Source organism: Cucurbita maxima, unplaced genomic scaffold (assembly GCF_002738345.1).
Source record: "Cucurbita maxima cultivar Rimu unplaced genomic scaffold, Cmax_1.0 Cma_Scf00006, whole genome shotgun sequence".
NCBI classification, from domain to species: domain Eukaryota; kingdom Viridiplantae; phylum Streptophyta; class Magnoliopsida; order Cucurbitales; family Cucurbitaceae; genus Cucurbita; species Cucurbita maxima.
Genome location: NW_019272022.1, coordinates 4,536,153 through 4,547,913, shown reverse-complemented (window position 1 = coordinate 4,547,913; position 11,761 = coordinate 4,536,153). Strand labels below are relative to the sequence as shown.

Below are 11,761 nucleotides of genomic sequence, written 5' to 3'. Positions count from 1 at the left end.
AAAAAAAAAAAAAAAAAAAAAAAAAAAAAAAAAAAAAAAAAAAAAAAAAAAAAAAAAAAAAAAAAAAAAAAAAAAAAAAAAAAAAAAAAAAAAAAAACACAGACAGTTGTTGAGTGATGAAAATTGATGATCAGTGCATTTAAACAGATGGGGAGAAACAAATCAACCTTCAAAAGTGCAATGTGGAGTTCAGCTAATGAACTTTCAGGCTTTATTAAACCCTTTTCGATCTCTTCCGCCGATATCCTCAAACTTTTCCCAATTAACGGCTCGAAAACCTCCAAGAGAAAAAAAAACAAAAAAACAAATAAATCAATAAACATATTCATTTCATCACCATTACAATATTTGACGCACTTTTTTCCTCTCCTAAGATATACGAAATTTCAAAGCAGTATAGAGAGAGACGATATATGAGAAAACAAACTCACATTCAAGAAGTTCAGAACCGACGCCAGCTCCCATTGACCTCGTAACTTCGCAACCTCCGCCTCAAGATTTACATCTAAATCAACCGCCATTACAGAACCACCGACATTTTCCTCTTTCGCCGACCGCTCTCCAGCCTCCTCCACCGCCACCGGTGAACGATACGACGGAAGCGCATCAACCATGACGGTGATTCTTAGGTAAACAAAAACTTTTTAACGACGCCACTTGAAAATTTGAGTAATTTTCTCAGGCAACTTTTCCCGCCAAAAGAAAGAAAAAAAAAAAAAATCCTTCAGGACCAGTATCGGAAAAGTGACAACAAGTGAATGATTGACGGCGAAGTTGAGGACGGAACAGAAATATTCACTCCAGATCTTCTCGTATTTAGTTTTGCCCTTGTCTCGATTTCTTATGCCAATTTACCAGCCTATTTCCATTTAGATTTAAATGGTCGAGCATACCATTTTCGCCTAAATTAATAAAAATAACAAACTTTTTTACTTAAAACCTTAAATAAAAAAGTTTCATTAATATTTTTAATATTTTCCTAAAGATTAAATATGTATTTAAAATTTTAAATATTTAAAATGCGTTAATAGTTAGTTTATTTTAAACATTTTTTTTTTTTTAAATTTCATATCTTATCTTTGTTTCAAGAATTTTAATTATATTAATTTATTTATTTATTTTGTTTTCATCTTTAAAACTATCCTCATCTTATTAGGAATCACATATCTTCATGGTATGATATTGTTCACTTTTTTGAGTGTGAGCTCTTATGGCTTTACTTTTAGTTTCTTTAAAAAGTCTCGTTGTAATGAAGATAGTATTTCACACTTATAAACTCATGATCTTCTACTAAATTAACCAATATGGGACTCACTCTCAATAATCCTCGACATAAATGGTATATTCTGATGTTTGAAGTTTATTATATTTATGTTGGTAAGTATTTATAGAAGGGAGGTTTTCATTTAAAGTTCTAAATTAAAAAAAAAAATTAAAAAAAATTAAAAAAGCCTGCATGAGAAAACGTGAATTAGTTGTACATTCCCAAAGCACGGCCAATGAATGAGGCATCCTTCTAAAAGTTTTCAATGTATTATTGGTTGCCAATTAATGACTCCTAACCAATTTCCAAGCGTTTTTAAAACACCGTTACTTGATTTCAAACACTCATTTTACATTATTTTATTAAAAGATGTCCATTTAAGATCCACTCTCAAAATGGAGTGGGAATATATGTTTAAATGGGAAATAGTTTTTTTTTTTTATAAATGTTATTGAACTTATTAAAACGTTCTACATTAAAAATATATATTATATATATATATATATATTGAAAAAATAGGAATTAACTATTAATATATTATTGGAAATGAATACATTTTTAAATAATATTAAAATTGAAAAATTTTTATCAATTCCCAATAAAAATTAAAAAAAAAAATAGAAAATCTTGTAAGGGTGGAGGTTGAAATAGGTACGAGAAAGACTTCCACATCGTAATCCCACTCATGGACATCTCTAGATACATGTGAAAGAACTTATAACCTTTTCAATATACCCACGAACATGAGGTGCAATTTTTTTATATATAAAAAAACAGATTTTGTTGGTTAGAAACATAAAATATATACACACATAGAGATGCTATGAATGAAATTGGTCAAATAATTATAAAATGAAAAGAAAAATGGTAGGGAATTAAGATAACAAGAAAACGTAAATAAAAAGATTGCAGAAAAGTGAACCCATCTGAAAAAGAAATAGAAACAGACTTAACCCAGAAAGCCAAAGATAGTTAAGAAGGGAAGGAAAAGAAATTCAAAAGTGTTGAAGAATGCAACTCAAATTAATAACAATAATAATTATTATTATTCTTAAATATATTTATTTTCACACAACACAAAATAAACTTGAAATATTTTTTTTTTTTTTTTTTTTTTTTTTCCTAATGAAGCGGAGGAATATAAAATAAAAAAACAGAATACGAATACAGTAAAAGGCGTGGTCAAACGAGGAACCTTAACACGAACAAACTTTAATTCCAAAATTACCTAAATACCCCCCGACTTGAGTTTTACCGATATTTAGTTTGTAGGACACCGGAGGGCAGAATTGGAAAAGTTGTAAAATTCTGCTTCATGCAACAAATCTATACTATTTTTTATTTAAAAAGATTAAATCGCAAATAAAGTTCACCATTCATTATGATTTACTTACTAATATTGAATTCTCACCTCAGATTCTCCCACTATTATTTCCTATACATTATTCTTTACTCAAATAAAAAATTCCGAACATTAGAACATTTTAACCTTTTAATCGAATCTATACACCAACTTATTTATAATTTTACTGTAATTAAGTTGTGCATGCACCTTTTTGTGTATGCTTTAAAAAAGTCAAGTTCACATGTGCATACCATCACGACAATTCACACGTTAATACAAAAACCAATCACATGAACATATATATCTAGCTGTAAACATTTAAAATAGGAATTAACCCATAATAAAATGTCGTACCTGGAATCCAAATTATATATATATATATATATAGCTCACACCCGCATAGGAGAATCAAGCTTCGGATGGTAAAAGGGATGTGCCGTTCTTAACATACCCATAACCGGTCTAATCCCAATGCGTTCTTTTTCCTTGTAGGAGTCCTGAAACTAAGAGCCAACTCTTCATCCACAATACACAAATATAATGTAAAAAAGAAAAAAAAATCAGAATTATTGATTGATTAAGTAATGATGAGCCATTCTTGAGTATAGGATTCACTCATGGAACAACGCAACTCAAATTGGATTACCAAAAAAAAAAAAAAGAGAGAGAGAGAGAGATTACCAAATTGGATTACCATGGAATTATCATTTTATTTACCGTACGGAACCACCAATTCAACGAAAGCTCATGACGCCTTCCACTATAATTAGTATAAATTGAGTGAACTCACGGAACTGCGGAAAAGTTACCTTTTTTTTGTATACAAAGTCTCAGGCGTGCATGGAAAATAACTCCCCTTTCCCCTCTTTCTCTGGATCATAGAATTTGCAGACGCTGAAGCACAATGTCGATGCCGTCGCCGTTGCCTTTTCTCATCCGGCGGCACTCAAGTGACGATTTAAAGAACTTGACGTCGGTTTCCAGCAGCCTCTTGCCCGCGTTTGGGACGGTTGTGAATGGTGGATACGCGCACCTGAATAAATTCGTGGTAGTTCCATATGACAGAAGATATCGGTAGGTTGAACATAATCGATCCTTTTCAATTCAATACGGCTAGATAAACAAGCAAGTTTATGCAAGTCTAAGAGGAATATGATTTAAATTTGAACATGAATTCAGAATTCACGGCATCCCCATTTAAGATAATATAATGATAACATCTGTGCCCCCCTGTTTAATCTAATTTTAGTGCTTAGTGTTCTGCTAATAGATGTAAGCCTACCAGTTTCGTTCATGTTCATAACTCAGAATGGTTTTCTCACTTCCCATATATGGAGAAGTATTTTGAATTTGAATCCATAGTGTGTTGAGAATTGAGAATTGTTGGGGGAGTCCCGTTAGCTAATTTAGGGAATGATTATAGATTTATAAGTAAGGATTACATCTCCATTGATATGAGGTGTTTTCGGGAAGCCCAAAGTAAAGTCATGAGAATTTATGCTTAAAGTGGACAAATCATACCATTGTGGAGATCCGTGATTTCTAACATGTATTAGAGTCATGTCCTTAACTTATTGTCGAACAAAAGGGTGTACTTTGTTCGAATACTCCAGAGAAGGAGTTGAACCTTGATTAAAGGGAGACTGCTCGAGGGCTCTATAGGCTTCAGGGGAGGCTTTATAGTGTACTTTGTTCGAGGGGAGAATTGTTGAGAATTGTTGGGAGGGAATCTTATATTGGCTAATTTAGGAAATGATATGATACCATTGTGGAGATTCGTGATTCCTAACATGTGCGGTATCGGTGAATTTCATTAGTTGTACAGATCATTTATATTTGATTAGAAGTATGATATGAAGGTGTATGAGAAAATTGATATCTACAGTTAACTTTGAAAAAAGTAGTGTGAAGAAAGAATTGTCTTACTTGATTTTGACGAGAAAAAGGAGCGGACCATTTCCGTTGGGCATTTTGGAGTATGAATGATGATGCAATGCAGGTGGTGGCAAACTTTCCTGGTGGTGTTAGTGGTGTACTCTGCGTGGGCATCTCCCTTTGAGCTTGCCTTCAAGAAAGTGGCAACTGGGTCTCTTTTACCCGTTGATCTATTGGTGGATGCATTCTTTGCCCTTGATATCGTGTTGACCTTTTTCGTCGCTTACTTGGATAAATCCACCTATCTCCTCGTTGACGATCATAAGAAGATAGCTGGACGGTATGTTAATTTATTTACCCATTCTAAATATATGCAGTGTGAAATGAGTTACTGAAGTAAATTTAAAATCTACAGAACAGGTATTAGAATAATAGAAAATTATGTGTTGTGACAGTTACCTTACAAGCCTGTGGTTCCCCATGGACGTAGCCTCCACTCTTCCATTACAGGTAATACACAGAATTTTGACTGGAAAGATGTACCGCAGTGAGGCCTTCGGTTTCCTCAATTTACTTCGGTTCTGGCGACTAAGGCGTGTTGGTGAGCTCTTCACAAGGTAATTATAGTAAAAGTAATTATTCCAAATGCATGCTGGCTGCTACATATGCAATTAAAAGAACTTGGCTAGTTCAGTTCATGGCTAATCTGACTCTGAATCCAGGTTGGAGAAAGACATACGCTTTAGTTACTTCTTAACAAGACTCGCCAAACTAATTTGTGTAAGACAACTTTCCTGGGATAACAAACTTATACTTGTAACGTTCTACTCTCAGTCCACCACTTAGATTGAAGTATACCTTTGGGTTGATCTCCAATGACAGGTTACACTGTTGGCAGTTCATTCAGCTGGTTGTTTCTACTATTGGCTAGCAGTTCATCATAAAGAGCCAGGAAATACATGGATTGGAGTTGAAGTTGAAGATTTTGAGAACAGGAATATCTGGGTTGGGTACACGTATTCGATATATTGGTCCATTGTCACACTTACTACTGTCGGTTATGGCGACTTGCATGCAGTTAATTTAGGGGAGAAGATTTTTAGCATCTGCTACATGCTATTCAACATTGGCCTCACATCTTATTTGATCGGAAACATGACAAATCTCATTGTTCATGGTGCTGTCCGAACATATATCATGGTAATTTATCCTTCTGCTCTATACACTCAATCTACAGCTACATCAACCAGTCTAACATAGAAAACATAAACTTTGTGGCAAGTCTACTGTTGAGGATTGTTGGGAGGAAGTCCCACATTGGCTAATTTAGAGAATGATCATGGGTTTATAAGTAAGGAATACATCTCCATTGGTAAGAGACCTTTTGGAAAAATCAAAAGCAAAACCATAAGAGTTTATGCTCAAAGTGGACAATATCATACCATTATGGAGAGTCGTGATTCCTAACATGGTATCAAAGCCATGCCCTTAACTTAGTCATGTCAATAGAATCTTCAAATGTCGAACAAAGAAGTTATGAGCCTCGAAGGTGTAGTCAAAAGTGACTCAAGTGTCGAACAAAGGGTGTACTTTGTTCGAGGATTCCAGAGAAGGAGTCGAGCCTCGATTAAGGGGAGGTTGTTCGTGGGCTCCATAGACTTCAGGGGAGGCTCTATAGCATACTTTGTTCGAGGGGAGAATTGTTGAGGATTGTTGAGAGGGAGTCCCACGTTGGCTAATTTAGGGAATGGTCATGGGTTTATAAGTAAGGAATACTTCTCCATTGGCATGAGGCCTTTTAGGGAACCTCAAAATAAAGCCATGAGAGCTTATGCTCAAAGTGGACAATATCATACCATTGTGGAGATCTATCATTCCTAACAAAGTCTAGCAGTTTGTCCGTGTTGGATGAAAATCCTACTACAAGAATCTTTGCCTCTAAATAAGTCTAAGTTTTGGTAATAATCAATGATTTAGAAAACAAATCATAGTATCAATGGAAAACACAAATTTAAACCAAACACTACCAAGTTTCATACTTTTTACATATGCTAGAAGCAATAAGCCAATGATCGACTCCTTTTACTATTTTGTCTTAGAATTTACACGGAGTACAATAACATTTGTTAGTATTATCTCTCATTATAATCTATCTTTGAATATTACACTTTATAACAAACAAATATACTCACTTATCAGAGGGATTCCATAAATGAGATACTGCGTTATGGAAGCAAGAATAGACTGCCAGAAGGCTTGAAAGATCAAATGTTGGCGCACATGCAGCTCAAGTTCAAGACAGCAGAGTTGAAGCAAGAAGAGGTGTTGGAGGATTTACCTAAAGCAATCAGATCCAGTATTGCCCAGCACCTTTTCGGACAAACAGTTGAGAGTGCATACTTATTCAAGGGGATCTCTGAAGATCTCATCGTTCAATTGGTAAAAGAACTTTTTCCCTGCTCAAGAGAATGATTTCATAAAAAAGAGCATTAAAACAGACTCCCAAGTCATGCAGCATGATGTAAAAAAGTAGAACTTTGAAGCATTTACCTTCACCATGTAACAGAAGAATGTCTGGAAGATATCCCCAGCCACTAAAACTTGTTGCTATTCTCAGTTTCTCCTGATGGCCAATTATATATTTGTACAGGTATCTGCGATGAAAGCAGAGTACTTTCCACCTAAAGTTGATATCATAATACAAAACGAGATACCAACAGATTTCTACATTTTGGTGTCTGGATCAGTGGTATGTAAAATCTCGTCTTTTTCGATGTGCATTCATGTTATCTTGGAATCAAATCTAAACTACACTTGTGAAAATGCAGGATATGATATCGTACAAGAATGGAAATGAACAGGTAACATAAGAGTACTTCATTGTTGAGTTCAAAGGTTATTGCCTATTTTTCTGCTATATATCCTGCAAGAAATTAACCAGTCATGCCCAAATAACATATTCTGACAAGGTAAACTTAGATGATGAAGAATTTATGATAGTATTAGGGAAATAAACCTATCCCGACCTAAGCATTCTTCCTAGACAAACACTCTCAACAAAACAAGGAAGACTTACAGTGATAACTAAATGAACCTGATTTTTCTCCTCTTTTTTACAATTTTTTAATGAATGGCTTTTCAGGTTTTGGCAAATCTGGAATCTCCACAGATGGCAGGGGAAATTGCTGTAATGTTGAATATTCCACAGCCATGTACAGTGAGAACTAAAAGACTCTCCCAAGTCATCAGGATCAGTCACCATCATTTTAAGCAAATTTTACAATCAAACAATGAAGATGGAAAAATCCTTCTCTCCAACTTCACTGAGGTTAGAAAAATAGTGCATCGGTAATACAAGTATTATCAGCTAAGCAAATTATGTCAGAATCCTTTGAGATTAAAGATACACCATCAAGATAGTAACTGGATAAACTTGCGGTTTATAATCTTACTAAACCCTCTGTTGTTTAGTATACACGTTTTTTTATGCTGACTTTTGCACTGCACTATCAGCACTTGAAGGGGTTAAAAAGGGAGGAGCAAAACGAGATACCCTACTTTGCAGAATTTCTGGAAGACCTAAATACAGAGGTACTATCTTATATCTCAATAATGAATAGTGTACTACAATTTGGACGTACTTGTTTTGTTGACTATTCCAAATTAGTAGTTAGTGTAAACCAAATATCAAAAGCCTTGTTGTTTTGAGTAAGAAGTGTACAGGAGAAGGGATGATTACAGAATCCTGTACACTTCTGTAATCAGATATCACCTGCAGAATCCTTCTTACTGATATGAAGTGTAATAAGCACCTGCAGAATGTGCATACTAAACAGACAGGAGAAAGAAGTGACAATTATTTACTGAGAATGGATGCAGGTGCTTATTAATGGTATCAACCGAAACAACAAAATAGAATAGTTGTCTATTTTCTCATATTCACAATAATTATGAAGGATCTTTTTTTAGTCGAAGAATGACCTAATGCAAAAAAGGAAAAAACTTAGCTAATAAATATAATTAAGGAAAATATCAAAAACATATTACTGCACTCCCCTCAAATTGGTTTGAAGATATCTTCTTTTGCCAGCTTGTGGATCAACTTGTCAAATCATTACCTTGGAGGTCCCTTAGTTAACATATCAGCAATTTGCTATGTGGTAGGAAGCTAAGGATTACATATCACTCTAGTATCAATCTTCTCCTTCATAAAGTGTTTATCAACTTATATATGTTTTGTCCTATCATAAAGGGGTGAATTGTGAGCTATGGAGATGAGTGCCTTATTGTCACAATAAACACGCATAAGCACCCTCTCAAATCTTCCAGTAGCTTTTTTATCCAAATATCTTCACAAATGTCATGAGCTAAAGCCTTGAATTATGCTTCAACGCTACTTCTAACTACCACACTTTATATTTTACTTAAGGATCTTGTAAACTATATCAAAGTGAGTTGGCCCTGGGGCATACATGAATTGCCTTACCAATTAGTCGTTGGTCTAGGTCATTGAGTCGTTGGTTATAGGTTGCAGGTCCTTGGTCACTAACAAAGATTAGCTGCAAGGTCTCGTGGTTGGAATCACTATTCCTGAGTCTGAGTGGAACAGTAGTAGACTCCAAAGCAAAGCACGATGATGGTGATTGGTAGCTAGGGTTAGGGTTAGAATATTTTTAGGGTTTTATTTTTTGCTCAAATACTTCAACAGAAACAATTAAAAAGTCCAGTTGTCTATTTTCTTATATTCACAATAGCTGCAAGGGACCTCTCTTAGAAAGACCTAAAAGGAAAAAACTTGCACAAATAATGACAATACAATAATGCCTAATAAACAACATCTACAAGCCAGGGATTTTATACAAAAATTAATATCGCATTCATGATTTAAGAGGGGATCGAATTGAAAGCTCAGGTTCACCTATCTAAAGGATCAGAATTTGCTTTGCTCATAAAGTAGTGAAATCCTCATGAGTAAATCTGCAGTTTTTTCAAGCTTGAAAATCAGACTTCCAAATATAATCTATACAAGTGAGAACTAGATTCGAGGAAAATGTTTATGCATTTGGTGATGATATGTTTTGCTTTGCAGCGTACAGAGCCAAATGAGAAACAAAATCAAAGAGTACCTTATCATGGTGATAAAAAAATGGAAGGTAAGTAGATTGTGCAATGCCATTGACAGTTATAACATTATTTTTGTACTATATTATCCAAGAGAACATGCATAAAGTGGATAAATGATTCCTTGGTTGCAAGTTGGAACAATATCCGAGCACATTCTAAATTCATCAAGACATCATGTGTACAAGAACTATTCAAGTAAACTATACTGAATTTTATCAGAAGTATATACATTCGCCTCTTTAAAAACAGATCATGCTAAATGCTTCTCGATAGTTATGGTTAAATCACACTTCCTAGATTTTTTATTCTCAATCAAGTTACTCTTATTCGAGTAACTTGGATATCATATTTTTTCATATGTTGCTTGAGACCATCTGCATCATAGAACTTCATGTAAAAGTTTACTAGGGGAATTGTTCTTGGATAAGCATATCAAAGATTGTACAATAAATTAAAACTTCATATAGATCAATTCACACAATTATGTTACAGGAAGACCAAAAGCATCGAAACAATTTCCACCTACAAATCCCATCAGGGTGATAATCCACGGGCACCATCCAGATGAAAGTACAGAAGACGGCAACAGTATGGGAAAACTGATACTTCTGCCTAAGTCAATTGAAAAACTTTTCGGATTGGCAGGTATTATACTTAGATTTGTGTAACTTAACATTTACTTAGGGGAGGAGACGGTGAAATAAGAAATTTAGATAAATTACTAAGTTTTCATGTCTGACAAAGAAGACAGTTTAAATATTACTCTTACCACGAACTAGTTATCATGGTTCGAATATAAGTTATACTATAAAGTTCAGGATCAAACAGAACAAATCAAAGTTGAAATTTTACTTGAAAATTATATAGAGTTTGTCTTTCATGTACTCGATGTACATTTTCAATGTCGATATAGATGACGTTTGTTGAATTAGAATATAACTGATTAACAACAAAATGCAGGGAAAAGATTTGGCAAGAGAGGGAGCTCAATTCTCATGGCTGATGGCTCTAAAATAGAGGACTTGAATGTTTTAAGAGAGGGTGATCATTTATTCTTTGTTTGAAGACAAAAATCATATCTGCTTGGTTTACGTAACACAAGGCCTAAATGATGACATGCGGTCTTCGACTATCAAGAAAAAAGTGATGAGTCACGGTGTACATACATAAAAGGGGTACGTATTGGCTGAAATGTGCAGAAACTTTGAGAGAAATCTTACAACGTTCCCCATCCGTTGTTGAGCATGTCTAAAACAGTGTAAACAGCTTGTTGAAATTGTTGTTTCTCTTCCTCTAGGACTCTCGAGAGCAGAACGCCTGCACTTTTCCATGTCTTCAAATATTCCAGCAGTGTTTCGATCAATTTCACTGAAAACAGTTGATAACGAGAAGACTAAAGCAGCATTAGGACGTAGACGTACTATTATTAAGTTTTATGCAATTAAGTTGAGTGTCGTTACGAGAGAAGATTCAGAAAATAATGGGCAGAAGAGGAATGGGAAGATAAATGGTATTGGCGGGTGACAAAGAACAGATAATGTCACCAAACTAGAATATATTTAAACTTGACGACTGGGAGAACGCTCTATTATGAAGACGGAAGAGAGGTAAATAAAACTACTTTTCGAACATATCATTAAATTGGCTACGCATGTAAAAATAGTCATCTTTTTCGCTGGCACAAAGTTCTTAAAAGAATTTATTGAAAGCATGCAGTAGAATCTAAACATGTCATCATACAATTTGCATTCCCTCGACTTCATGTAATATTTCGAAGAGTGCATGCTTTTTAAATCCTTTATATGAAAATTTTAAAATTTCATTGTCAATATAAGGATGATATCAATTCATTTATTAGTAATGAATAAACCAGAATCATCAAGTTCGCGTGTAGGTAATCTTTTCTCTCCCCTCTAGCAGCTTGTCAGTTAACATTACCCACAATTTTTTTTTTCAGAAAAAGAAGAAAGTAAAACAAACCTGTTCATTCTAAGCATGTTCTCCATAGCAACTTGGGCCTGTTGTGATATATCTGCGCGCATATAAAAATTAGATCCAGCGTTCTCAAATCAAACAACATAGAATAGGGCGTGATTAACGCTTCAACGGGAAATGAAAGTAAGAGAGAAAAAAAAAAAAAAAAAAAAAAATTT

The 11,761-nt window shown here is 34.3% G+C and overlaps 2 protein-coding genes and 2 long non-coding RNA genes across 5 annotated transcripts in view; 1 reads left to right on the top strand and 3 right to left on the bottom strand.

The window, feature by feature from the left end:
• LOC111481019 (DDT domain-containing protein DDR4-like) overlaps positions 1–880 on the bottom strand; it is a 6,098-nt gene extending 5,218 nt beyond the window's left edge. The window contains exons 1-3 of one of the 2 annotated variants that reach the window (XM_023126290.1): positions 788–880; positions 432–686; positions 168–278 (exon numbers count right to left, since the gene is read on the bottom strand). In XM_023126290.1, coding sequence (XP_022982058.1) covers positions 168–278; positions 432–614 — 294 coding nt within the window. In that variant the 5' untranslated portion in view covers positions 615–686; positions 788–880. Of the gene's footprint in view, positions 1–167; positions 279–431 lie in introns of both variants that reach the window. The other variant, XM_023126289.1, reaches the window with a different exon arrangement.
• A 2,604-nt stretch (positions 881–3,484) lies between these two features.
• On the top strand, positions 3,485–10,904 carry LOC111481018 (potassium channel KAT3-like). The gene is made up of 13 exons (XM_023126288.1): positions 3,485–3,683; positions 4,609–4,824; positions 4,940–5,101; positions 5,207–5,264; positions 5,367–5,684; positions 6,684–6,923; positions 7,135–7,233; positions 7,313–7,345; positions 7,627–7,812; positions 7,998–8,075; positions 9,574–9,637; positions 10,101–10,253; positions 10,569–10,904. The coding sequence occupies exons 1-13, from the start codon at positions 3,514–3,516 to the stop codon at positions 10,670–10,672; spliced, it is 1,881 nt and encodes a 626-aa protein (XP_022982056.1). The 5' UTR covers positions 3,485–3,513; the 3' UTR covers positions 10,673–10,904.
• On the bottom strand, positions 4,732–7,188 carry LOC111481024. The gene is made up of 4 exons (XR_002717972.1): positions 7,035–7,188; positions 6,823–6,940; positions 4,944–5,065; positions 4,732–4,817 (listed from the first exon to the last, which is right to left on the bottom strand). It is a non-coding gene; the product is annotated as an uncharacterized LOC111481024 (long non-coding RNA).
• Positions 10,636–11,761, bottom strand: part of LOC111481023 — a 2,441-nt gene continuing 1,315 nt past the window's right edge. Inside the window, exons 2-3 of the long non-coding RNA XR_002717971.1 lie at positions 11,589–11,640; positions 10,636–10,976 (exon numbers count right to left, since the gene is read on the bottom strand). This is a non-coding gene — a long non-coding RNA (uncharacterized LOC111481023). The remainder of the gene's footprint in view (positions 10,977–11,588; positions 11,641–11,761) is intronic.

What these genes read in the sequence shown, in the direction of transcription:
- LOC111481018 (XM_023126288.1), top strand. Translation starts at nt 3,514, where the DNA reads ATGTCGATGCCGTCGCCGTTGCCTTTTCTCATCCGGCGGCACTCAAGT. An exon ending in GACTCGCCAAACTAATTTGT is followed by an intron (nt 5,265 to 5,366) that starts GTAAGACAACTT and finishes CTCCAATGACAG; the next exon opens with GTTACACTGTTGGCAGTTCA. An exon ending in TTTTGGTGTCTGGATCAGTG is followed by an intron (nt 7,234 to 7,312) that starts GTATGTAAAATC and finishes GTGAAAATGCAG; the next exon opens with GATATGATATCGTACAAGAA.